General features: G+C 33.7%; 3 protein-coding genes across 5 annotated transcripts; 2 read left to right on the plus strand and 1 right to left on the minus strand.

Moving 5' to 3' along the window:
- Positions 1 to 1,399: 1,399 nt before the first annotated feature.
- On the minus strand, positions 1,400 to 8,081 carry LOC123885318 (dihydrolipoyl dehydrogenase 1, chloroplastic-like). 2 transcript variants are annotated; one of them, XM_045934593.1, is made up of 15 exons: positions 7,652 to 8,081; positions 6,386 to 6,532; positions 6,171 to 6,305; positions 5,679 to 5,787; positions 4,886 to 5,010; positions 4,540 to 4,665; positions 4,376 to 4,456; positions 3,690 to 3,752; positions 3,533 to 3,607; positions 3,373 to 3,451; positions 3,194 to 3,294; positions 2,867 to 2,980; positions 2,238 to 2,351; positions 1,978 to 2,049; positions 1,400 to 1,871 (listed from the first exon to the last, which is right to left on the minus strand). In XM_045934593.1, exons 1-15 carry the CDS (start codon positions 7,973 to 7,975, stop codon positions 1,824 to 1,826), a joined length of 1,713 nt encoding a protein of 570 aa, XP_045790549.1. In that variant the 5' UTR covers positions 7,976 to 8,081; the 3' UTR covers positions 1,400 to 1,823. The 2 variants fall into 2 exon arrangements, with proteins under 2 accessions (XP_045790549.1, XP_045790550.1); XM_045934594.1 differs by having other exon boundaries at positions 1,400 to 1,875; positions 7,652 to 8,074.
- A 1,168-nt stretch (positions 8,082 to 9,249) lies between these two features.
- Positions 9,250 to 24,421, plus strand: LOC123887040 (serine/threonine-protein phosphatase 4 regulatory subunit 3B-like). Of its 2 annotated transcripts, XM_045936315.1 has the most exons (25): positions 9,393 to 9,641; positions 11,550 to 11,630; positions 11,981 to 12,080; positions 12,166 to 12,250; positions 12,352 to 12,401; positions 13,166 to 13,245; positions 15,084 to 15,143; positions 16,654 to 16,753; positions 16,845 to 16,922; positions 17,042 to 17,109; positions 17,207 to 17,275; positions 17,351 to 17,428; positions 17,516 to 17,611; positions 19,620 to 19,690; positions 19,810 to 19,833; positions 20,271 to 20,348; positions 20,454 to 20,547; positions 21,021 to 21,119; positions 21,352 to 21,569; positions 21,660 to 21,774; positions 22,689 to 22,820; positions 22,907 to 23,014; positions 23,113 to 23,219; positions 23,297 to 23,449; positions 23,536 to 24,421. In XM_045936315.1, the coding sequence occupies exons 1-25, from the start codon at positions 9,597 to 9,599 to the stop codon at positions 23,933 to 23,935; spliced, it is 2,589 nt and encodes an 862-aa protein (XP_045792271.1). In that variant the 5' UTR covers positions 9,393 to 9,596; the 3' UTR covers positions 23,936 to 24,421. The 2 variants fall into 2 exon arrangements, with proteins under 2 accessions (XP_045792272.1, XP_045792271.1); XM_045936316.1 differs by lacking the exon at positions 19,810 to 19,833 and having other exon boundaries at positions 9,250 to 9,641.
- Positions 24,422 to 24,820: 399 nt separating this feature from the next.
- Positions 24,821 to 26,957, plus strand: LOC123887042 (outer envelope pore protein 16-2, chloroplastic-like). The gene is made up of 6 exons (XM_045936317.1): positions 24,821 to 25,109; positions 25,311 to 25,394; positions 25,521 to 25,552; positions 25,692 to 25,725; positions 25,987 to 26,054; positions 26,676 to 26,957. Exons 1-6 carry the CDS (start codon positions 24,920 to 24,922, stop codon positions 26,817 to 26,819), a joined length of 552 nt encoding a protein of 183 aa, XP_045792273.1. The 5' UTR covers positions 24,821 to 24,919; the 3' UTR covers positions 26,820 to 26,957.
- The last annotated feature ends 875 nt before the right edge of the window (positions 26,958 to 27,832 follow it).

A 27,832-nucleotide genomic window follows, 5' to 3' on the forward strand; every position in this document is an offset into this window, starting at 1 on the left:
TTAACCTCGTAACAAATAAATACAAAGGTAAACAAAATATCCATGACAAATACATTAAAATCTACAACAATTCATAGTATAAATTCAAACATCAAATCTCATGTAGATCAATATCACCACTACAAAGAACACCTTGTTTCATTAGGGTTCATAAAATTCATTCAACATAAGCATTATGCGATGAGCGCAATTTGAAATCGTCAATAATAATCTCTGAACTTATAAGATAATAGATATTATGTTTCCAGAGCAATAAGAATCACATGATTCTGATTCTCAAGAGTAAAACAACCAATGTTATCGATTGCAGATGGGGACCATAGCAGAAAGCTAAACATCTGCCATTTTAAGCTACCATGTCCTCTATAAAACACCATGGCGCCACTAACATTTACAAATTGGCCGTGGCGGTTTTCAAAACAATTCCGCTACTACAGCCTGCCATAGTCGATATTCGAATATTCTGAAATCAACAAGAATTGTGAAAACACAGCCTTGATTGAACTTTGAAGGGAAAATCAGGTATCAATTGAGAAATAGACAAAATCTGAAAATTTCCCAGCTGAAAGTCTTGTGCTTTAGCGCCACTATAGCTGTAATTTGACAACACTTTATGCTAAGTCACGTATCATGGAACAATAACAGTTTGTCCAAATTCTGTTAAGCAATCAACAGCCATAAAAAGCCTTATGCTTTAGGTTTCTAACAAACAATGTTGTCAAACACAGATTGTGAAAAATAGTGGTTTGTTTAAATTCTTGTACACTATATGGTGCTATAACAGTTTGTTGTCGGTTACCCCATAACATCATTACCAGTATTATTTTGTCACCATCGTTGAGAATGTTATGGTAATTGACGTTAGACTTTTTGTGTCCAAATTAATTAATAATGTTATGAGTAATCGAAATAAAGGCGGGTAAAGAAGCAAAGACCTGTCAGGCCAAATAAGGGAGAATGCAGTGGTAATGGAAAATAGCCTCAACCGATGAGTTGTTAATATTTTTTTACGCCACAACAACACCACCCCTTTTGGTTGTTGTCTAATGTAAGTGTATCATGTAATGGTTTATGATGTAATTGTCATCGTTTTAATTAATGAAATAAAATGATAATTTTTTTTGTTAAGTTTTCCTTTCTGCAATTTTTCCACTGCTTCTGTTACTGTCTTAGTTTGCTGTATAGTGTATAGACAGCGAACGTTTACAATTCGGATGCACCATTCGCTCCCTAGCAAGCGAGCACGTGCTGAATATACTCATTTTACCAACGAAATATTTATCTTTTTATTCGGATAAAGACAAATAATGGTCATGTTAATGGTGAATCCTTTTTAATTGTTCTGCTTCCATTCCATGTCTTGAGAAACAACTACTGTAAAATGGTTGTAAATTGGAAGTTGACAAAGACAACATACAGAATATATAAATCATCAAGAAGCAATTTCAAGTCCCATTTAATGGATTATGCAGGAAAACCTTGTAACAACTATTTTTAGTCAACATCTACGATTCAAACTAATGTACTCTGAAAAATGGCCCATTACAAAATGCCTCCCCACTAGAATCATCTTAGACATAACTCGGGGGAAACGAGTTTCTAAAGTCCAATAATTAGGAGTGCCTTTGACAGAAACTGACAATATGACGCAAACATAATAATTGGTGCCAATCTGTTATCAAACCATTGATATTGCTCCTTTAAAGTTCAAAGGGTTCTCTTCTTTCAGAAGATTCTGAATGTGCTACTGAAGTATTACGCCTGAAGATGATCAATATCTTGGAAACTTACTTTTACAAGCAAATTGCATGTACGCAACAATATTAGACTGCAACTGGTTCCTTTACTTGGTCAGAAGCTTGTGCTTTAACCTGCCTTGGTCATTGAAGGGAGCACACATATTAATGCCCCAAGCACAACAAATTATGTGTGTGCTGATAAGAGTTTAAGTATGGAAGTACATTATAGAAAGTTCACCTTTGCTGATTTAAATAGTTCATCAAGCACCTCAGACAAAGTCGGATGAGCATGAACTGCAAATTTAATATCCTGCATTGTAACAAAAAAATGTTTGAAGTTGCGAAACAGACAGGAATGGAAAGATTCTTACAAGTAAATAAATTTATCAACAGACATGCACAGAATATATTATAACAATTAACAATAACTATGCAGCATATGCAGTCATTAATAATTTGCCAGGGTCACATAATGACAGCCTCGGAAGGAAAATTTACCTGAATACGTGTCCCTAATGCTATTGCATTGGAAGCCTCATGGATGAGATCTGCAGCATGCAACCCAAAAATATGAACTCCTAGTATCTCTCCGTTGTCAGGTCTGTATATTAACTGCACGAAAACATCATGATGACAGTTAGACAACAAAGAAACTGGTAAGAAGAAAGTAAAAAATCATCCACCCTACTCCCAACCAAATACATTTGTTATGGCCAAAGTAACTCCTTAGAAGATAACTCATCACCACTATCTAACTGTTCAGTGTTAGGTCACGAAGAGACCACTGGTTGTTCAGAATTTTGAGTTTATAATCATATTTTGCCATTTACATTACAGGTAGTTCATGTTTGGTGGTTTTAAAAAATCAACTCTCACAATTTCAATTCAAGGTTGTAGAAGTGATTATAAGAGAGGAATCATTATCATCTTGCTTCTCCACTGACTTTTACATTTTACTAACGATGTTAACAGGACTTATTAAATTTCAAAAAGCAACTCTGTTATTGCACTCTAAAATAATTATATTTTACAACATCCAATCATTTAAAAAACAAATCCTTTAAATGTAATCTTTTACAATCTAACCCAATTGATCACTTATTAAGAGAAAGACACACAAAAATTACCTTGGCAAGACCCTCTCCTTCATTTTCTGCTAAGGCTTTTGTGTTAGCTTTAAAACTTGTTTTGGCAACACTTACATCAAACCCTTCCGTTTCACCTTTCTCCCTTGCTTGAGGCTGCAAACAACATATTTGATCATAATGAGCGAGTTCATCAGCAACGAAAACCACTAGTAGTAATTTTATTATATAAATAACATAGGAAGATAAAAGGGGTCACAGCAAAATATTTAACGACAGAGAGTTAACGTCATATAAGAGAGATTGAAACAAGTAGCAAGTGGATGATGAAACATTAATCAACATAAAAAGTATATAATTATACCATACCTCTGTCAATCCAACCATGCTGATTTCAGGATGAGTGAAACAAGCAGCTGGTATGCTTAAATGATTGAGCACATGATCTCTTCCAGTGACTTGTTCAACCACTGTCCAATAATATTTTCAATCAGTGAACTGGAAACATCACTCGAGCATTTGCAGCCAATTACACAATTTCCTTTTACCTGATATTCCTTGTGCGCTGGCAGCATGAGCAAGCATCATCTTGCCATTTGCATCGCCAATACAATACAAATGAGGGACCTAACGTTCCATATCCTAAATCAGTAACAATCATAGGTCGGCAGGAAAAAATAAAGCATGTGTGAGACTTTTGAAACAAACCAGGCTTCCGTTTGCATCAATTACTCTCATGCGCTCATCCACGGGTACAAAACCACGCTGTGTTGCAACATCAATCTGCAGGTACATGTAACAATAATATCCAATCACTTTAGGGAAAAAAATTTGTACTATTGACATTTCTGTTCGAAAAGCATACATTCTCCAATCCAAGACCTTGTGTGAATGGAGCCCTTCCAGTTGCTATTAATGCAGCATCCACCTGCAGAATAGAATATATTTCCAGTTATAAAATATGCACATACAGTATAAAGTTATCTATAATTGATATTTTAAGATAGTTGCAACGGGTCTACATTTAAAATCTTGTCCTATTATTAACATTACAAGTGTTCAAGGATTTCAGCCACAGAAGAACTAGCATATAGAAATACATAAACTTATAAATTAATGAAAGCACACAAAAAAAGGGTAAATGAGAGGGAAGATGCATGACACAATTTTGCATCATTCATAAAATTGTCTCCACGCATGGCACTTGTATTCTTCTCTTCTCTACCATGCAAATAGATGGTGAGTGCACTAACCATCTCTGGATCTTGAAAATTTGATACAAGTTCTCATACCACGAGAGCATGCTGTGTTAAGGGTGTCCTAGAAAGAATATGACCAGATATAATTACTAATTGTAAGAATATATTATTCTTTTTTTTTTTTTTGATATTCAAGAATATATTATTCTGTATTAGCTGTTCCGTGCTCACATGTTCTCCAATCAACCTTTTCCAACTAGTTTCTTTAGGAGAAATTTATACAGTTAAAAACAAAGTGATTAGCTATAAAGATTTCATTAACTATGAAGATTTCAAGAGAAAATTAAGGTACCTCTAAAGTGTCCTTTTGTTCCTTGGTCTTTGCATCAATGAGCTCAATCAATACAGGTTTGCCATCTCTTGCAGGAGTGATCTATACATAAAGCATATGTCATGAGACTATTCAAAATATCAACCAAACAAAAATTTAGTGGAGAAGTTGCCAGACTTAGTTACCTTGGATGCAAAAACGCCGGTATGATAGTCAATATTCCTGGGATTTACGAGAACCCTCTGAGCCAACTTACTAATTTCAGGATCAAATCCAGGCATAAGCTGATCTAAAGCTTCCACAAAAGTGACCTGCAAAATACCTTTATTACCCACTATATTCCTTCTTCATATAGGGCTTTTAAATTTTACAATGACATAATATCAAGTTTTTTTTTAATTTTATTTTCTTGGGTTAGTAAAAAAATTACAAGTGTAAAAAGAAATGTATGAGCACAGCCTTTGGGCATCATAAATGTTGCAAACTATAGCAATCCTTCTCATGAACAAAGTTATATCGGAAAAGTGCTACCTCACTTCCAAGTGCCGTATATACATCACTGAATTCAAGGCCAATATAACCACTTCCAACAATTGCTATCCAATCAGGAACTGTCTCCAATTTGAGTGCATGGTCACTGGTGATCACAGTCTTCCCTGAAGGTAATTAGATGGCAAGTTTTAATTGCCGTAGTGATATACAGAATAAATCTTACAATAAGAAATAGGAAAACGAAAAACATGAGGGTAGTATCAATAAACTACTGAACAAATATCTCCTCAGAGTCAAATATCCTAGATACAAACATATTATCAATCAGAAAATATCACCATTCACCAATATTAAATTGATTCCTTCTTTTTTCAATTGCATTCTGACTGCTTTTATAATTTGATAATTGATAGAATTCTATCTTAAGCCAAGTGAAACTTGACAGTACATGTGGAGGTAGAGCTGTAAAAAGGGCCTTAAGGGGCCGGCCCTTTAAGGGGCGGACCCACTTATTCCTGATTATTAATTTTATTTAAATTTTAAACAATTTTTCTAGTGTCGTGAACTTATTCTCTTTTTCTTCAATCAGCACTGTCCACGATCGGCACCCTAAAAAAATTGTGTTTAAAATTTAAATAAAATTAATAATCAGGAATAAGTGGGTCCGCCCCTTAAAGGGCCGGCCCCTTAAGGCCCTTTTTACAGCTCTATGTGGAGGAGAGGATACATGCCCATACCTAAGTCATTTCATTAAGTAAAAACTAGAGGTGGAAACAAAAATAATAAAATGCCAATGATAGAAATAAAAAGAAATACATAGTTTACGGAGTACCATCGACTTCAATTCCCTTAGGAACAAAAGGAACAGAACCAGTGGCAATGATGATGTCTTTTGCAGTTACTATATTGTTGGAAGAGCCAATTTTCACCTTTTGAGGACCCTGCAACGATTCACAAATAAGCCATGAAGTAAAAAAAATGATAAAAGCTCCATTGGTGAATTAAATTCAAGAACAGTGTTGTCATCTACAAATTACGGAAATAGGAATTTGTTCAAATTCTGCTACGTTCCAGTGCTATAAATAACGCTACTATTGAGTATTAATAACATTTCGTACTAAATAGCATATCACGGAACAATATTTTTTTCAAACTCCACTAGTCCACTACACTATAGGCTATTAGTGCCACTATAGAAACTATTTGACAACATTGTTGAAGCCTTGGCTAACAAAGAGACAATTCAATTTCTGAAGACAGTCACAACATCATAAGCATTTATCTCTGATAACCACGAGTCTACATAGCAGAATAAGTCACTCACCAAAATAGTTCCAAAACCAGTGAGTATATCCACTCCAAGTGCTTTCATCGAGTTTGTCAAGTTACCGCGAATTTTAGAAGCAAGATTGTTAGCATGGTTAGCAACTGCTTGTCTGTCGTACCCAGCATTAGAAACCTAACATAACAAAACCGAACTAATCACTTAAATATATTACTTTTTTCCTATACATGAACCCTGATCCACTACATTTTTACCTGTATACCGAGTGATTTCAAGTGATGATCATTCCGCAGCTCTCGCATTCGACCACTTACAGCCAAAAGAGCTTTAGAAGGAACGCAACCTCTGTTCACGCATGTTCCTCCCACCACGTCCCCCTCAACAACAGCTGTTTTCAAACCCTGTAATTCACTCGTTCATTTCAAATTTTGCTGAAAAATATAAAACTTCAGCAATACAATATTTCCATGTTTGGATAAACAAATTAACTGCACATATAGCATAAACGCTTATAAACACGGCCCTGTTTGGATAAACGGCATATTTCCAGCTTATAACATAAGCGCTTATGCATAAGCTTACATAAGCTATTTTTATAAATGTAGATTAAATTAAATTGTTTTTGTATATGCTATGAGCTGTTTTCATAAGCTATCTTGTATAACTTATTAAAATAAGGTGAAAAAAGCTTATGAAAGATGTCATTAGTTGTTTTTATAAGTTCCGCCAAATAGTCTCACAAAACTTATGTCACTAGATAAGCTCAATTAAGCCAATCCAAACATGCTCAACTATAATCTATTTCTTTTAAAAAACCGATAAAAGCCATCAAGAGGAGCTCATGGAAATAAGCTGAAATTTGAAATTAGCTTATAGAAATGTTCTAAGTTGTTTTCATAACCACATTCAAATAATCTTACAAGCGTCGTCTCCGCTAACAAATAGGCCCAAATAAGTCAATCTAAACACGGCTTATATAAGTTTTCATTTTCATGATTATCTAAAACAAATTGGCTTAATTGCATATTTAGTCCCTTACGTTTATTTTTAGTTTCAATTTGGTCCTTCAGTTTAAAAAGTTTCAAGTTCGTCCCTTATGTTATTGATAATTTGATATCAACGTTAAGTTCGTCCTTTTTGTTAAATTTTGAGTTAATTTCTTCTGACTTTTCCTTAAATTTTGAGTTAATTTATTCTAAAACTTTCACATAGTACCCTTCTAAGTTGTCCGCAAATCTAGTAGCCACATAGACGATTTAAACAAAAATTTGACGAAAATGACCAAACTGAAACTTTTTAAACTTAAGGGACAAAATATAAACCTAAAATAAAAATAAGGGACCGAATATACAATTAAGTCAAAACAAATTACTACATAAACTCAGCTGAACATTATCAGAGTGAAGTGAAAACAAATTAAATCAACTAAGCTAAATCACCTTTCATTATCATTATCATCTAAAACAAGTTACTACATCAAAATCAAATCAACTCAGGTGAATTTCAAGCAATTAATGTACCTTCTCGACGGCGTGAAGGGCGGCACCGTGACCACCAACACCAGCACCAATAATAAGCAAATCATAATCGAATGATTTAGGAGCAGTACCATTGTTAGAAAGCGCGGAAGATATTGCATTGAAGTGTGTTCGACGGAAGGGATGGTTGTGATGTGAGCGATGGCGGAGTGAAGTGAAAGCGAAGGGTTCAGGTTTGAGAGAACAGAATTTGAGATTGAGTGACGTGGCAGTTGTTGAAGTGGTGGTGTTGAAGAGGGAACAGTGATGTGGTTGAGAAATGGTGGTGGTGTATGAGGAAGAGAGTGAGATTGGTGATAGCGTCATTTTGGTGATTGGGAAATGGGAAGTTGGGAGTTAGGAGTTAGGAGAAGGGGAGTTGGGTGAGGGACTGAGGGCGGCCATATTATCTATGAAACACATACATGAACACTGAACACGGACACTGACATGTCGATATCAATAAAAATTTAGAAAAATGACATAATTTAGTGTAATCATAAATTTCTGTGTGGATGTCGGACACGTACACCAACACATATTCGACACAGAAACACCTAATTCGAGGAGTGTCAGTGTTTTCTAGCATATTATCAATCCAAGTGTGGGCGTACTTTCTATTTTTCATTTTTCACAGACACTATGGGACAGCTCCCACATGGATTTATTGCACTTACTTTTTACTTTTTTAGGATAATGGAACAATGATTTTTTTATTTTGTGAAAATGGAAAAATGATGTTTGGGCAACATTTTTGTTATCCAATAATTTAGTATTAATTTTACTTTTCTAGTTAAAAAAATAGATATTTCTTTGCACCAAAAAAAAATCTTTTAAAAAAAATTTCAATGTTATTTTTCAAGAATTGAACTTTTGAATCTAGCTTAAAGGTCTTTTGAAAGAGGAATGTCCAATTATTTATAGACTTCTTCTTTTCATGTAAACCACAACACTAATTAGATGAGTGACTTTTGAAGTTATAATTTTTTCTTAGGAGTTTAATGATTATGTTCACACACAATAAAACAAAACAAAAAGGATGTTAACATTATTTATATTTTAAAAGTACTGACTATATAAATTTTATGATAAATTTTTTATTTTTGTTTTTCTTGAGGTACAAGCTGACATTTTTCATATAAAAATAGGATTTAATAGGATAATTTGACAAAATACTTAACTATTACTAAATGACCATGAAGAAATGTAGAATGATTTTAAGCATGTGACACAATCATGTTGTTTTTACAATTATTTATCATAAAAGTGGATGAGGTAGATATTGCGAGAAAGACGAGTTCATGACATTTTCACATTGGAGATAAATTAACCTCTATATTATAATAAATCGGAGACTAATTTATCCTAAATATGGAAATATTAAGAATTGTTTTTTTTTTTTTTTTCATTGACCAGTTATAAATTTGTGAGAGATTATTTTTTATTTTTTTTATAAACTAGTAGTCGTATTTTTTTTTTTTTGGTAAGGAACTAGTAGTAGTATTTAAGTGCAAGTGATGTTGCCTCCTCTTTTTTATTTTTTTGGAAATATTTTATCCGTTTTAACCGCTATATAGCGTGACAACGATACACGTGTTTCCACATTACAAAGACATGGATAAGCGCGGGCACGGCACTAAAATCCAATGGCTCATTCGTAATTTAACGAATAAACCCCTGGTTTTCCGCCATTTCACACCCGCCTAATTCATTTTCTTTTCTATTTCTACTTCTTCTTTTGCTTAATCCCAACTTCGGGGATTAACAAACAAACAAACAAACATTCTTCAAACTTCAATTACAAACACAATCCAATTAGGGTTTCGTGTTGATCCCCCAAACCTCAATTCCCCTTTCTCGTTTCGTTTTTACTTTTCTTTAAACCCTAATTTGAACTTCAATACCGAAGATTCAGTATCTCTCTGGTTTCAAATTTTGAGTTGCTGTTATGGGCGCTACGGAGAAATCGCAGACTAACGTTAATTCGTTACAGGCAAGTTTGCTTTTTTCAGCTTTATAGTTTATTTGATTTGATATTTGATTTGATTCTAGTTAATGCTTTTTTTGTTTTATTTTTAATATTTGATGTGTTTAGAGAATTACAGCTTAAGCTTCGATTTGATTTATTTGCTGAGTTAGTGATGAAGTTGGATGAATTTTTGAATCTTTGAATTAATAAGTGTTAGTTAGTTAGTTAGAACTTGTAAATTTAGTTGAACTGTCTTTTTATTTTATTTTATTTGTGAATCTTTTTAGGATTTGGAAATAGATGATAGTAAATTAATGTGATCAAATCATAATGATTGAGCTAGTGATGAGGGAGTTTGAGTAGTTTGCATGATGTCATTGGTTCGAATCTCGTTTTTCATTATTGTATATCGAATGAAATTGATTGTGAGATTTGTTAAGGAGTTCCTTTGAAGCGTTGATTAAGGAAATAAAAGTATTAAGTATTAAATGAAAGGTTAAGCATGTAAGCAATGCGAATAGTTTCTTTAAATAGTTAGAAGCATTTAATACACTGTTTATTGTTTAGTAAGTGCAATTAGATTTAGGAAGTTGTTAGCAGAACTTAATTGATAATGTCCAGGAGTTATAAAATGAAAGTCAAAATAAAAAAAAAAACTTTTAGAAATGTACTGGAAGGTGAGGGTTCAGTTGTTGGCTTTGTACGTTCTCATTGTCTCGGAGGTGGTTAGTGGGTTGTGCTCATGGTTTTTACATCGTGGTTATGAAACAAGAGTCTGGTATTAAGGAACTGTATATGTTGAGAATCTTGAGATGATTAGATAATTTTGGATAAGTTTGGATTTGTATGAGCTATAGTTGTTAATTGCATGCAGTAGCAATGCCACAGAATATCAAAAGCTTGTGGCTGCTATACAGGTATGGTTGTGAATTGTTTTAATTATTGGGTGCCTTGTATTAGCACAGATATTTAAGTTGGACAGAAGTGAATTTTCCAAAACATAGAGCTTATAATGTTAGCCTGCGATTTTGAAAGTTGTTTATAAAGTTGAAGAAGTTTGCAGGCTAACCAAAAGAAGTAAATTTTTTATAGAAAAGTGTGCATTTCTTTATCTACTGTAAACTTTTGAAAGTTGTTCAAAAGATGTATTTTTATTCGTTTAGGAAGCCTCAAACAATGTTTACTTGGTTCCAAAGGCAAAACCGACATGATAACTCGTCTCTAAATTAAATATCTATTAAAAATGGCGATCCTGGTTTTCAATCAGCTGTGTTTACTAATTACAATGATCATGGGAAGGAACTTTATTTGCATTATGTTAGACCACTTTTTTTTAGTAGTGTTATTATGTTATTAGGCAGCAGTTATGTAATGAGACAGTTATAGCATAAATATGGACTTTTAAAAAAAAAGGCATGAATATGGAAATTGAAGGAAAAGTCAACATGCATTTATTTTGGGACTGAATATTGATGGGGAGAGACTAAACTCTCTAAATCTTGGAAATGAGAGACTAATACTCCCTAATTTCTCGGATAGGAAATGTCTATATCTTAATCTTATTGTAATCCAAATTCTGGCCTCAGTAATCAGAATTGTTGAATAAAACTCAGTTATTTCCTTATATTTCTTTGTACCAGTTTGTATTTCTTTTTTACCCATGTATTCTTTTGATTTTGCTCGTATTATGGATAATGGAAGAGAAATTGTGAAGTGACGACATTCTCATTTCATATGGTATAACTATTTTCACCACAGTCAGCAATTAAGCTGCCTGAGTTTGTTCAATGAATATAGTTCTTATATTTCTTCGTTACTTACGATGTAATATAATACATTTGGGAATATAACTAGGGTGTGTGTTTTCCACTATTAATGTCTTCATTTGTTAAGACTTCTATATTATTTAGTTTTTTTATTAATGAATTGCAGCGTGTGAAGGTCTACCGTCTGAATGATGATGGAAAATGGGATGACCAGGGCACTGGGCATGTCACTGTTGATTATTTGGAGGTTAGTACACTGTTGATTGTTAATAATGAGTATTATATATGTGCACCTTTCGAGGGACAGCTCATGCATGCCTTCCCCTCAATGTGTACTTATTTGTATTCTCAGAGGCTTTTACGTTTGCATTTTGAATTATAATATTAATCGTAATTTATAAGATATAACATCATTAAGAATTGTGATACCTCCCTCTCTTCGTGATTATATTACTCAAAAGAAATAAGTGTTTGATTGGTCTTGTTATTACATTCTATTACACATGTATTTGAAGGCAGTTTTCATTTCTTAATTGGATAAATCGTAAGCTTCTTGCATTTCGAATGAATGACATATCATGACATCTCAAAATGCAGCGATCAGAAGAGCTGGGTGTATTTGTTTATGACGAAGACGACAACGAGACTATACTTTTGCATCGCATAATTTCTGATGATATTTACAGAAAACAAGAAGGTAGTTGGCTGCTATCATGCTTTAAAATATTTGAGGATTTATTTTCTATACTGGTTTCATGGAAGATTTTTATTTTATTCTTTAGATACAATTATTTCATGGAGAGATCCAGAATATGCCACTGAACTGGCGCTCAGCTTTCAAGAACCTGGCGGATGCTCTTACATATGGTTGCTAGTGACTTTCTAAATTTTAATTTCTTAACACTTTCTTTGGGTTTTCTTCCTTCTAATATGTAATTGATCTTAATTCCTATGCTTGTTTTATTTAGGGACAATATTTGCAATGTGCAAAGGAATATGCATTTTAATACTTTAAATAGTAAGTAATGCAAAATTCAAATATCAATGTCATTCCTTTGTATATTTGGACGATGTTTGCATGTTTTGTCTATGCTTTCATATTTTTTTATCATTTCAATGTTAACTCCTAAGACTAACTTTCATAGTGTGTAGTTGTCACCACTATTTGTTTATTGATTTCTCTATTTATTTAAGATTAGGAGTTTTGTATCCCTATAAATAACAGTTCAGCCTTCAAGTTATTGTCAATTTGTCAATAATATTCAAGTTTTTATTATTTCTCTTTTCTTCTTTTGTCTAAAAACCCATACTTAAAACAACACCATCTTCTTTTTTTTTTATGGAAAACAACACCATCTTTAAATATTAGATATATTATGAAATTACTAAAATCAGTTACTGATTATTAATTTTGTTAACTGATTTTTTTTTTGGTACATGTTAACTGAATATTTTTTCTCTTAAATATTTAACAGTTATAAATGATGTTAATGTTACTATACCATTGGTTCAGTTAATGATTTATTGTTGCCATACCTCGATTGAGTCAATGACCAATATGAGTTCTAGTACTCAATAGTAAACTGATCATGTGTCACCTAAGCATTCTTGTTGTTAATTTCTTTGGTTTTATTTGTTGAATTGTATTGTTAGTTTTTTTTTGGACTTGCTGATTTAGTTTTTTCTTGCTTAGCCATGCTTGCTTCTTCGTGGTCTTATTGATTGCCTCCTAGTATTGGTTATTCCATCACCAATCTGACCTTTTTTTCCGGTATATTTCAGATGAGGCATTTCACAGTGTAAACAGTGAGTTGAGGGAGTTGCCTGCAGTTGAGTTGTTGACGCTTCCATTGATTCTTAAGGTTTGGACATATGCTTAAATCTGTTGATTGATTTTGTTTTTACATCTCTCTCTCTCTCTCTCTCTCTCTCTCTCTATTGTTTTTGATTTATTGATTCTGCAATTTCACGACATGTTTTTTTCTCTCACTATTTTATCTCTTTATTTGGAATCTAACTGATGCAGATACTCTGTGGCTACAACCTTTTGTTTTTAATCTTCCAAGCCACAATTCCAAGCGAAATTTAGAAGTACTTGTTTTTATTACTTTAATGTGTTACTGTTACCACCTTAGTTTATTTAATTGCATTGCATCAATTCCAAGTTTCTGATGTACTTTCAAATAATTTCGCTGTGCAATTATCACAAGTTTTATATTGCATAACAAATCTAGTTCTGATTTCTGATCAGTTAAAAAATCTTTGACAAATCCCCTCTTAACATTATATGCTACTTATTATTGTGCACTTTGATGTTTCTTATCGGTTACAAATGAAAAATTTCACCCATGAACCCACCCAAGCCAATTCTTGCTGAATTCTCAACACAAAAATTCGATGTACAGCATCATTATCTATATAACCAAATAAATAAGCCAATCTTGAGATCATAAACAGCTCCATAATAAGTCATGAATTTCAAGATCTGAATTCAGTAGATGTAGATCTTCATAACAGAGAAAATGTGAGGCTTCAGTTATAATTTGAAGTTGAGTCTGCATTCTTCAATAATTATCAAGTCCCTTTTGATATTCAATGACTTTAGGTTCATGTGAATATGTATTGATCATGTGGACTAATCATTTAGAAATTCAAATATGACTTGACAATGGGGTTTGTTGCAAACACATTTTGTGTGGATTCTTGAATAATTTTGATACACACACATATTTTATGTTGGTGTTGCTTTTATGATATTGCTTCTTACCTTCCAAGGAGAAAACAGTTTCACAAGGGTCAAGGTCAACTAATTTTTTAGTAGGTCCCTCAACTATTTTTTTAATTGAATCCTTCAATTTGTTATAACTCCCTCAGTCCCTAATTATATGCCCCCTTGAAAAAAATGGTCTTAAATATAAGTCCTCTTTCAAATTACTAGGTACATTAATTACTTTTTTTCAAACATAACCCTACTTAATACTACTTATTTGTCTTGGAAGTAAATGTGTATACATCTATACAAAAAAGGCAATTGTGCAATAGTTAAACACAAAATGTACATATTAATTATAACCAAATTTTCTTAATATGTGTGAAGGGAGCTTATAAAAAGGGACAGTGGGAGTAATTTGTCATTAGGTCCTTAAACAAAAAGGTTTTTAATTGGGTCGTTAAACTTTTAAATAATTTTTTTTGAACAAGAACTTTTAAATAATTTGTAATTAGGTCTGTAAAATTTACGGACCTAAATATAAATTATTTGAAGTTTAGGAGGGACATAATTAAAATTATTTAAAAGTTCAGGGACTCGATTAGAAACAATTTAGCTAAGATCTAAGTATATATTTTTGACAAATTCAGGGACTAAATTACAAATATTATTAGTATAGGAACATATTTAAAAACTCCAAATAGTTAATAGATTTAAAAGTAATTAAACCGTTCATAAAACACCAGTAGAAGTATTTGAAGTTTTTGGCTTATGTATGTGTTTGGAAACGGCGTATAGAACATGCATGGTTCTTATTTGAAATATCTTGACTTTCTTGGTAGAGTATCACTTCCAGCAGAGTTTGAATTTTATTACTTTGTTCTCTAGTTCCGACCATTCTCTGTTGTTTTTAAAAGCATGCATTTATCTATACAACTTCGAATGCAATTTATCATCATCACCTTCACCATCTTTTTTTTTTGTTCACAGACCGTGGTCGAGAGTGGCATTACGGATCAGTTGCGACTTACAGAATTAATTTTAACTGATGTAAGCTAAATTCGATTTCTAGTATATATGCATGTGATGTGTTCATAGAGTATATTGCTTCCAATCATTCTGCATGATTTGGTGTTCTCTCACTATGAATGGAGATAATCCATCAATTAAAGTTTTAATTCAGCCAACCATAATAAATCCACTAATCAAGGTTTTGTCATTTCATTCCAAGTATTCCAATTTGGTAATTTTCCAATTGACAATTTCAACAACTCTAATTTGTTTGTGGTGGTGTTTATTATGGTGGATTGTTGTGTAATCGGGATCTAGGAATTTCTTGTCCAAATACATGTAAACAAAAAATATTGTAGGTTGTGGAAATTAGACAGCCTTCACAAAACTTTAATTCATTTGTAATAAGCAATCAAGGATCAAAAGGATAAGATGGGTTAAATAATTATTTGAAGTCATGTATGACCTCTCATTTATGCAATGTTTCAAGATTGATAAAAATATTGAATATTATTTCGGATTTATAAATGTACATATAGTGATAGGTTACAATATGTAGATTAAGGTACATTAATACTATTAATGACCATTCTAAAATTAAGTGAAGAGAATAGTAAAAATAAGAGCGAAATAAAAACTGCATAAATTGAATTATTTCCCTATAATACTATTCACCAATTTAACACGGACCACCATCATTGGTGGCACATGGTGCACCATACAGTAGAACCAGATATTGATCAGTACCTCATATTCATACAGTAGAACCACATCAATGTCGTAAACCAAGGGTGACACCTTTAACATTCATAATGATGTCATTGCCACTATGATGGCGATGAAGGGGAAACAAGAGTCGGTGAGGAGTTTGGCTGAAGTTTGACGGTGTTTCGGTGTTTCCAGAAAACACCAGACCTAGAAATGCTTAGTTCTTTGAGGTGACCGTTAAATCTGGTGCGGTGGAAGTTTCAAATGGGGAAGATCTCATGGTTGTAAGTGGAGGTTGGCGAAACTGTGCTTGCAACGACAGAAAATAGGATTTGACCGTGGAAGCGCTATCGCCAAAAGGTCGAGGTGGGGCGGCAGTGCTCTTTGACTGGAATGTATACATTGTTTGTGGACTCATACTTGGTGATGAAGGACAATGGTGCATCACTGTGGTGCTCTCTGGTTGGCTGCAAAGAAGATCGTACCTGGGAAGGAAGGCGGCATGGCAAAGTCCAACCACCAAAGATAGGCTTGAAAGAGAGACAAAGAGCGGAAGGTTTTGAATTATGATGTGGACGGTCCATGATGAGAGGGTGCGGTAGAGATGAATCTGAGTGTCAATAGCTGTGGTGCACCATGGACCACCTAAATTATGGTTGACCATGTTTAGAATTCACCTAATACAACAGCCCATCTTGCTTGGGAAGTGGGAACTTAGAGTGGTCTTGTGCTCATTTTGTTCATTTTTTAATTGCATTCATCTGTATGACAGAGTGCCTTAGAATCTTTTGTAAGTTTCTTCTTCACCCCGTGCTTCCTCTCATTTATATTTTGAATGCAGCAAGATTTTTTTCGGAAGCTCGTTGAATTGTTCAGAGTTTGTGAAGATTTGGAAAATACTGATGGCCTTCACATGATTTTCAAAATAATGAAAGGGATCAGTCAGTATCCATATTTTATGCCATTTTTATTTCAATTACTCCATTGACATTTTATCCTTTTTACATTATTGACATTTTTGTTCTGATGCAGTTTTACTTAATAGTACACAAATTTTTGAGCGAATGTTCATTGATGAATTTATAATGGACATAATTGGTGCTCTTGAATGTAAGTTTATAACATTTTTTTTTTTCAACTAATCTTATTTCTGTGTGTGTGTGTGTGTGTATTTGAACCCGAAAATATTTTTCTTTCTTGAAACTCTTCTGTTATTTTTGTTATTTCAGATGATCCAGAGGTTCCTCATGTTCAACATCATCGTGAATTCTTAAAGGAGCATGTTGTTTTTAAGGAGGTATATTTTGTGAACTTTTTACTTCTATCGTGGGAAAGAAACAAGGTGTTAGATAGATTCGAACGTTTAACTTATGTCCAGCTACTGTATTTTGCAGGCCATACCAATAAAAAATTCAATTGTGTTATCAAAGATACATCAAACATATAGAATTGGTTTTTTGAAGGTTTGACTCCTTAGAATTTTATTTTGTTCTCTTTCTCTGATAAATCTGTTTCTTATCTTCTCTGACTGCTTTCAGGATGTTGTTTTGGCCAGAATATTAGATGAGGCAACTGCTGCAAATCTCAACTCTATGATACATGCAAACAACGCCACTGTAAGATTTTGATTAGTATGGAAAGAAGACTTCTATTTTAATATATTGGTCATTATCTTTAGTTTTGACTTCATTGCTACATTTTAGGTTGTTTCTTTATTAAAAGATGACAGTACATTTATCCGGGAGTTGTTTGCTAGGTTAAAATCTCCCACTACCTCTCTTGAATCAAAGAAAAATATGGTAAAGTCTTCTATTTGTCTTAGTGATAGCAACATTCTTACATTATTTCCTGCATGAAAAATTGTTATTTCTCCCGCTGACATTTTCCCCACCTGTCACATTTCTTGAAATTTCACTAAAAGAATAAATACAATTCATCAGAGGTTCCATTGGTAAATGGTCCCTGTTGCTCTTCTAGGTTATTACTTGAAAGAAATATGAAAATTTGAGATAGAAATTTCTCTTGTGAGAAAGACACTTGGCAAAAGATTATGAACTCAGAGGGAGTATCCTCTTTACAATGGAAAATGAAGTACGAAAGCTTAACAATGGTTAGATATATACTTCTTAAAGAAATTAAAGAAAATGATACTCTCGGTTGATGGGAGCACCCCCTTGCTGGGATGGGAATGGCCCACTACTTAGTTGTCCAAAAACAACACTCCTTCCATGATTCCCACGTTCCCTTCTCCCCTCATTTATTACCACTTGGCCTACACGTTTATTTCCCTTTTCTCTCTCCTTGAACCCACACCACATGTACCTCCCCTCGCCAAATTAATAGAAGACCTATTAATGATAGTGGGCCTAACATTAAGCTACTTGAATAGTGGAACTTTGGTTCTGTTGAATTGGAGAGAACACAAGCATGAGATGGAGAAACTGTGTTTCAACTGCACACGGGAGTCGGTTTTATATAGGCTCAAGGCAATAAATAAAAATATAGGAAATAGTATTGCTATTTACATGATATGATATGGCTAGATAATAACCCTATACAATAAATACAAAGATCCTAATATATATTTTCAACTAATTGTAATCTATTTTCAATATTATTGTCTACTAGTAATTGTTAATTATCTCCAATTTTTAGTCCATACCTTTTGATGATTACTTATCTCGAGTCGGGTTGTTATTCAAGTTTCTAGTTTTGTTATCAACATGAAAATCTCCCTTTCCTTTAGTTATGAGTTCATAGCACTGTGTGTGCGTTGGAGCTAAATGTGGCCTAATAAGTTATAGTTGTCACAACACTATATGTGCCAACATGTCGTATTAGGACTCAATTCACTTTTGGTCCCCCTATTTTAACTGAAATAGGATTTCAGTCTCTCCATTTCTAAATCTGGTGGTAATTTAGCCCCCCCTATTTCACAAGCTTAGTGATTTTCCCCACAATCTAGTTTGGGGCTTATTTTGTGTGTGTCATATTAATAATTTGGGATTACATTTGATGATATGACTTCTGTTTTAGAAGAATAGGTTAAATTTGATTAATGAAATTTTAAAAAAATGTTGTAACATGGTTTTATGTCAAAATTAGCAATGTTACATCAACAAATGGAATTCCACATCATTAATATGATACTTTATAAAATATAATCTCCAAATGGGATTGTAGGAAAAAATCCTGAACTTTTGAGATTGGGGGACTAAAAATCCTATTTCAGTAAAATAGGGGGGGGGGGGGGGGGGGGGGGGGGGGGGGGGGGGGGGGGGGGGGACCAAAAGTGCATTTAAGCTTAATTAGAAATATTAAAAAAAGAATGGAATGAGACGAGCCTTGCTTAACCTAAAAGGCTACCTTTAGGAGAGAGTTATACAAGTCACTATAGTGTGTATTGTGACCATTGTACCCAGACATGGGTTTTGTACGTACACTAGGGCTCGACATATGGAGACGTTAGGATTGAAAATGGAATAGGTTGTGATTTTATATTATATTTAGCAACAAACTAGGCTTAACTCAGCCATAAAGTTAGTAGTATTATGGCCATATAGTAGATGATGTGGGATCTTTAATAGGCTATATTTGACAATGGTTTGTTGTGTTCAATTTTTCCTAAGCTTGAAGGATATTTTAGAATTTCGGTTGAGCTTAATTTTGTATTCTTATAAATTATATTAAGAGTTTTTACTATCTTGTAGTTTTAAACTTCTTTAATGTTAATGCCAGAATTTTTGCAAGATAACATCATTGCTGAATTTTAATGTTGTTTTTTCTGCTTCTCTATACTATGGATAGATCCATTTCTTGCATGAGTTTTGTGGTTTAAGCAAGAGCTTACCGATGGTACAGCAGCTTCGACTTTTTAGGTATGTAGCATCTGGAGCGGTACAAGTTTACACGCAGCATCAACCTAGTACGCAATTTGTTTTCACCAATTTTTTGTAATCAGCTGCTATTGTTTGATTGCGTTCTTTTAATTATGTAGGCAGAGTTTGGTATTACATCTCAAGTATGCTTGTCTAATTTCTTACGAAATAATTGGATTATTTAAATAATTGGTAATGCTTTTATTGGTGTATTTGATTGGGGGATTTGCAGAGTTGCATTTACTTTTGAAATTTGATGCTGCACAATTTTGATTTTTAAGCTATGACAATACTTGGTTTACAGAAGATTTCATATCTTCAGTTTGGTTTCTTCACAATGCCTAGGAAGGAAGCTTTAATTAGTGTAAAAAGCTTCTGAAAGCAACTTTTGAGATGTAGTTATTAAAAGTCATGTCTAATATATGTCAGTTCCCTTGTTCAAAAAAAATATATGTCAGTTCCTTAAAGTTAGAACGTTGAGGAAACTTTCATTTGTGAAGGTCACAAAACTTTGACATGTAGCATCAATGCCAAGCTCATCATGAATTCCTGATTAGTTTTTCACATTCATTGTATGTAGGGATATGGTAAATGAGGGCATCTTTGACACTGTCACTGATGTCTTGCAAAGTCAAGAGAAGAAGCTTGTGCTTACTGGGTATTGTCACCTTGATCTCATGATCCGTATATATCATTTTTTACTATTCTGATTTTACATTCTTTATGATCAATTTCTAAGAGGGAATTGCTGCTATGGTTGCAGAACAGATATTCTCATTCTCTTCTTGAATCAGGATCCTAATCTTCTCCGGTCTTATGTGGTTCGACAGGAAGGAGTCACACTTCTTGGATTGTTGGTAAGTTGTTTCTATGTAAATAGGTGACATGTTCTCTCTAGATGATGGGCACGTGTGAAGAAATAGTTCAAATCAGATAACTTTGGTGGTGTGTCTGTCAGTTTGTGCATGTTTATCACGTTGTGTTTAGCTGTGTCTAGTACTGATTAGATGCCATAGGTAAATTTCTTGACAGTCGATTCCTTGCTAAGATGTAGTACTAGCATTTACATATATATGTAGGAGGTAAACAATCTAATTGAACTTAAAATATTTCCTGTCAATTCGGAAACCTGAAATAATTTTTGTCAATTCTCAACATATGGGTAACACACTGTTAGAGTATTTTTAGTGTCTCTTATCCTCTCTCTGTTTCCTTTATTTTCTTCCATTTTCTCACCAATGCTCATATTCTTTTGCAAGGAAATATGAACCATGACAAAATGGTTTTTGAATATTTATCATTTTTGTTAAAGGAGCTCTGTATTGTACAGGTTAAAGGAATGATAACAGATTTTGGAGATGACATGCATTGCCAGTTTCTTGATATTCTTCGTATTCTTTTAGACTCGTGCACATTGTCTGGCGCACAGGTTCGACTTTATTTTCTTTTTCTGATCTCTCAATCATGCCTTGCCTTGTTGCTGATATTTACTTAACCAAAATGCTTTTGGACTAAAATATATCTTAGTTTGTGCTTCATTGGTTTTTTTTTTTGTGAAAGAAATGTTAACTTCAGTTTATAATATGTGAACTAAGTTTAACATCGTGAAATAAACTGTTTTTTATCATACAATTTCATCACCTTTCTGTTTTGTTTGACAGAGGGACACTATTATTGACATTTTCTACGAGAAGCATTTGGGTCAACTGATCAAAGTGATAACAGCATCGTGTTCTCCAGAGAATGTTGCTAATGCGAACAACAAATCCATAGATCCTGACCAAGGAGACCAAAATCACAGTGGGACAAAGCCAGAGATTCTATTGAACATATGTGAACTACTATGCTTCTGTGTTCTACACCACCCATACCGGATAAAGTATATCCTTGTTGCTTTGCAAAATTTAGAATTGACTTTATGTTGCTGATCATTCAAAAATTTAAATTGGTTTCTCTTTACTCTTTGCAGGTGCAGTTTTCTTCTGAATAATGTGATTGATAAAATTTTGCTACTGACAAGAAGAGGAGAAAAATATCTGGTTGTTGGTGCTATTCGGTTTGTGCGTACCATTCTCTCACGTCATGTAAGCTCATACGTTTGTGTAGATACTATCTCAGTTTTGTCTTTGGCAACTGCCAGGGCACTCCTCCTTTATATATATTTCAACCCATTTACCCAGAGCATGTAATTATAATTATATGGTTCATAAGGGTCTTACTGCCCTGTCTAGAGAGAAAGTAGGACATTCCTCCTCCCTTGTTGAACATTGTACAACAAACTTTAATTACTGTGTATTTGTAGTTTATTTTTCTTCATATCCCCACCTTCACCTTATGTGGGTGGAATATTAGAAGTATCTTGTACCTGGTGAAACTTGTATCTCATTTCTACTGGCATAGAAATCAGAACTATATGTTAAATCCTTCTCATTAACTTTCATGTGAACCACATTCTTGTTTAGATGTTCTTGTCTGCTCTTGTTTCATTCCTCTTGTAAAATCTTGTTATCAGTCAGTGACTAAGTTTCGCTGGGGATAGTCTTCATCCGGGAGTAGTTTCGCTGCTGTTTTGTCTTTTTGTTTTTGTTTTTTCTCTGTTGTAACCAAAAAAAGTCAGTGACTAAGTTGTACCTTCGCTCATTTTGGCGCTCATCTCTTAGGTCTTTGTTAAAGTGGAGTTAATGATCAGATGTATGCTGTAATTATATATAGAAAGCAACTACATATGAGGACCATGGTATCTTGGCAGTTCAAGAGCATTTAATTTCTTGATAACCGTTAAAAATTTGTGTTAACTTTTGTTATCATGTTATACTTGAACTTTTCAATTTCATGAGGGGATGAAGGTGTCAGTTGGCCATAATATAATTTTTGGAAGATTTAGCCTATTTGATTAGTGCCGTTTTGAGCTGCTTATGCTTGCAGCTTTATGGAAACTTTTCTCTAAACTTTTGTTCCATATGCGGTATATCTAACACTTTGAAGTGATTCTCTGCAGGACGAGCATCTGATAAATCATTTTGTTAGGAACAACCTTCTCAAACCCATTGTAGACATCTTTGTTGCTAATGGCAGTCGCTACAATCTGCTCAATTCTGCTGTTCTCGAACTTTTTGAGTTTATTTGCAAGGTCTTATTCTTTTGTCTGTATTTATTTTGGATTTTGGATATCAAATGCCTCAAGCAATTTTGTACTGATAATATTTTATAATGCAGGAGCATATGAAAATATTAATAATATATATAGTTGATTCTTTCCGGGACCTGTTAGTGAAGTTTGAGGATTTGGCTACCATTCATTTACTGAAAGTAAAATATGAGCAGGTATTTACCGGTTTTATTTACCACTTCTTGCTCAAAGTCAAAGGTAGTGCAATTATAAATGCTTGCTTGCAGTTTTGAGATTAAATACTTGCTTGCAGTATTTGGATAATGATGGGGCAAAAGGCACTGTTACAAATGATCTTCGAAGACGGCTTGAGGAACGGGCTTTAGAGAAAGAAGAGGAAGACTACTTTAATGAGGACAGGTATCTTTGTTATCAAAATTTATAGGATATTATATACTACTGGCATGGTGTCTATTTAACTTTTGGTGGTTAATCAGTGATGATGAGGACTCAACCTCCACGTCTATTTCACGTAATCAGAAAGAGCAGCAGCAACGTGTGTTATCCAATGGAGCTGCTGCAAGCCAGAAAGAACAGCAGCAGCAACGTGTGTTATCCAATGGAGCTGCTGCGGGCCACTCTGATTTAAGGTATATGTGCGTTACTTTATATTTTACCAGTACAATTTTCTCAAGATCATCTTTTCTATGGCAAATGCATTTCTCTCGATTTTCAGTCCGAGGTCTGGTGGACTAGTTGACTATGATGATGATGAAGATGACGAAGATTACAAGCCACCCCCAAGGAAACAGCCAGAAACTTCTGAAGAGGATGAAGGGGTAATGGAGTCTCTTGGAATGAAAAGGAAGTTGCCTTTGAAGGAAAAGGAGATGGATCTCGAACATAAGCAGAAGATGTCTAAAAGTTCAAAATCAAAAGATGTTTTTGCTGCCTTATGTTCAACTTTGAGCCATGCTGTACTACCTGGTAATAAAACTGCAATCAAGGATCATACTGGTCATTCGACGGTTGATGGGAAGATGAGCTCAACTGAAGACAATGAAGAAAAGGAGATAAATGTTTCTAAAATCTGCTCTGAAAAAAGCAACACAACAGCTGAAGTGAACCATGTATAGTAATAGTTGCTTTTCTGTAACATTCACCAGCAATAATTAATTAACGTTTATTTTCCTTGTCACCGATTTTTTATCTCTTTCAGCTCATTTTTCATAATTGCTGCTAGAGAATTCTAATTGGGGGGTTAATCCTGTTATCATAATCTTGTAGTTTTTAAGTTATAAGGGCACCAATATCTGCCCTACACAGGTTTTTATTTTTTTGTCCCCCCTAAGTGATATAGGGATATCTGCAGTGTGATTGTAGACCCAAATTATCACAGATATAGTAGTAATAGTAGTAGTTTACGTGCAGTTAACATAAGTTACAATGGTTGGCTTTCTCCATTGTTCTGTCCATAATTTTGTAAAACTCTAGTTGTGACTACCTCAGAGTCATGGACCACATAACTCTTGTTTCTTCGGTGCTACATATTCTGAACTGTATTGGAAGCTCTCGCCTCTCTAAAACTGGCATTATGCTGCAGGGAGAGTTTACAATGCTCACGTTTTGTAGTGCAAATAACCTTTTTTTTTTATTTTTTTTATATGGTACAATAGTTACAATTTTCATGTATTAATTAATATTAATACTTTATAATATATTATTGTGCAAAAAGTAAATTACTCATTTCAAATTAATACAGTACTTTATAACATCTTCGAGATTGTAATACTTTGGAGATTTGAGATTTCTTGTAAGAAAGTATAAACTGTATCCTTGGAACAGTTAAAAAGTAATAATTATTATGATTTATTTGGAAATCAAATATGTTGGAAAACTTGAAATGGGTAGCCAGCAAGTGCGCATCCTGTTTGCTTAAAGAAATGCCACGTGTGTACACGTGTTGTACAACCCACTACTCCCACTACTATTCTCAAGTAATAACTTGTTTTCTTTCTCTCATTCTGTTGTTTCTTTCTTCTTCTATTTCTTGTATATATCATATCACAATCACAAAGAAGTTTTGAATTGCATTTGGAGGATACACAGAATCAACAAAGATGAACTTGAAGACGAGCAGTGAGGTGGAGACTAGGACTCTCCTTGAAGAGGTTTGTTCCTTTGATAGGAAAGGATTGTTTGATCTTGGCCATCCTCTTCTTAACCGCATCGCTGAAAGCTTTGTCAAAGCCTCTGGAATTGGTGCCGTTCAAGCTGTTTCTCGTGATGCTTATTCCATAGCCACTCAAGGTTACACACTCTCTCTCTCTATATATATAGATATAGATATAGATAACTTGCATGCAGAACTGTTACCATATATCATATGTATGTTTCTTTGGTATCTAATAAATTTGTAAAACTGTTTTCATTTTGCATGATGAGAGTTTCCATTTTTGTGAAACAACCGATAAATATTTATGTTGTGATTATTTGGATTTTGCATTGAAGGTAACAAGGTTGGTAACAATGGTGTTATACCTCCACCAGATGTTTCAGCCACAAACAAACGAGGTTTACCCGCTGGTCTTAGAGGTATACATGCATGCATTGCCTGTATTTGCTCATATTTTGCTGCAATATCAAGTTTTGTAAACTTAATACTATATATAAGATGGGAAAAGTGTTAACATTTTTCTCTCTTTGTTTTTGTGTATTTAGGAGAGACCAGTAACAAATCACTTGAGGCCATGGTGAGTTAGTTTCAAATCTTTTATATTTGGCCTTATATAGTGATGTTGTGACATATGGGATAATTCTGTCTTATGCCATATTAAATATGTTCTTTTTTATGTTAATTATGTTGCCTTGCCCTTTTTTTTTCATTGTCAGGTGGTGAACACTGGGAAAGAGGCCTTACAATGGGGTAATGAAATATTCCCTTTACTTACCTAGGACACTGGTGTACATGTTTCTGTATATCATTATGTGAATCTTCAAATGATCAATAAATTTTTTTAAGTGGTGCATATAATTTTCTATTTTCCTCTAATAGCTCCTGTTATGTGTTTATCTACATGATATAAACAGTTTTCGATGATGATGATGATATTACAAAATTTTGTAGACAAAATTCCATTTTCCATTTTGTTGACACATGAACCTTAAAGATATTTTTTAATTGCAGGAGTGGCTGCAGGAATATATTCAGGCCTAACATATGGGCTGAAGGAAGCTCGCGGAGCTCATGACTGGGTAATGCCTTTTGTTATTCTGTTATTGTTACATAGATTTTAACATATGAAGCATGTACATTAGGCGTATCTCGGGTTCGCGTGGGTTCGCGTGTCAGACACGCGCCAGTGTTAGACACAACACCGACACATATAATTACATTGAATTATACCATTTTCTTAAATTATTATTGGTGCCGGTGTCTGTGTTTGTGCTTCATAGTTTTTAACAAGTTATCTCAATCTTAATTCAACACAACACTTAATGTATGAACTTAATTGATGTGGCAGCAGAGCAATTTGACTCTTAAGTAATACAAACAACAACACCTGCTTTTGGTTTTGATCTTCTCTATTACTTGGTCTTTTCTTGTGGACCATATTTACCTCTAATAGTTTTCATTCTCTTTTCAACTTCTGTGAATGATAAAATGGAACTCTTTCTCACTTCCTTTAGCATTTATGTTGTGATCAGAGCATAGTGCTATATGGTTCTAAATTGCGTTATGGTTATGCTATGAACATTGCAATTGCGGTTGTCATGTTGCATAGACTTCTAAAACTTTTATATCATGGTTGCAATTGCAGTTTCTCTAACTGCTGGTATTCCACACAATAACATCATTTATTCTGTTTGATGCAGAAAAACAGCGCAGTTGCCGGAGCAATCACGGGTGCCACACTTGCACTTACATTGGAAGACTCCACTCATGAACAAGTTGTTCAATGTGCTATCACTGGAGCTGCAATTTCTACTGCTGCAAATCTGTTCAAAGGGATTTTCTAAATTAGTACTGTCTATGGATATTTGCCTTTAGCAATCCTTTTTCTTTTGAACTGTAAAACTTCCTCGTACATAAAAAAGATGAACTTGCAAGGATTTCCCTTTGAATTTTTAGTTATTATGTTTTTATCCTCTCTTGCTTAAGCCTATAATATGCTCTTTATATATATATGACACACACACACACACACACACACACACACACACATTGTGACATATACCATCAATTCTATGGTGCACAAGTGAGATAAGTGTGTACTATGCACAAACTTGTTTTCACTTTGGGTGCCGAGATAAGTGTGTACTATGCACAAACTTGTTTTCACTTTGGGTTCAATTTGTTTCCAATAGTAACTAAATCTTCCAATTTTCCAAAAAAAATTATGAATGATCTATATGATATAAACTTTCAATCCAACGGTAGATTTTGTAAAATTCGTATTCGTTATAATGAAATCGCTAACTTGTGCACCGTGCACCATATGGTGCACTCGTGCATGTTAGCCAAAGCTTAGAAATAATCCCTAGACTTCATAACAAAGACAATGGCCACTATGATGATTCAGATTGAAATGTTTGTAGTTGTAAATTAAGAAAAAAAAATTAAATTAGTGTGTAGAGTAATGGAAATGGGGACAATTTAGTAGTGTAACTCTTTAATAAAGACATTACTCTTCTTTTTTTTTGGTACATAAGACATTACTCTTCTTAAATTGTGATTGTAAGTTAATTTTCTATTGTAATATTGCATGTCTTGTACTTCTTAGATTTTGTGTTGGGGTCTGTTGTATATAATTTGAACAAGAAGATGATGAAGAATATGAGATGATGTTTGCACAAAGTGTGTATCATACTAAGCTTTTAAGTTCGTTTGCACTCACTGGTTTACTTAAATCGGATATAAGTGAGATAACCGACGAATCTTCTTCAGGATATTTTAAAAACTATGATATGAATTGCACACTTATATCAAACATATCAACTAATGATATTTTACAAAATAAATTTCATTCAAT

Source organism: Trifolium pratense, linkage group LG5 (genome assembly GCF_020283565.1).
Source record: "Trifolium pratense cultivar HEN17-A07 linkage group LG5, ARS_RC_1.1, whole genome shotgun sequence".
Taxonomy (NCBI): Eukaryota; Viridiplantae; Streptophyta; class Magnoliopsida; order Fabales; family Fabaceae; genus Trifolium; species Trifolium pratense.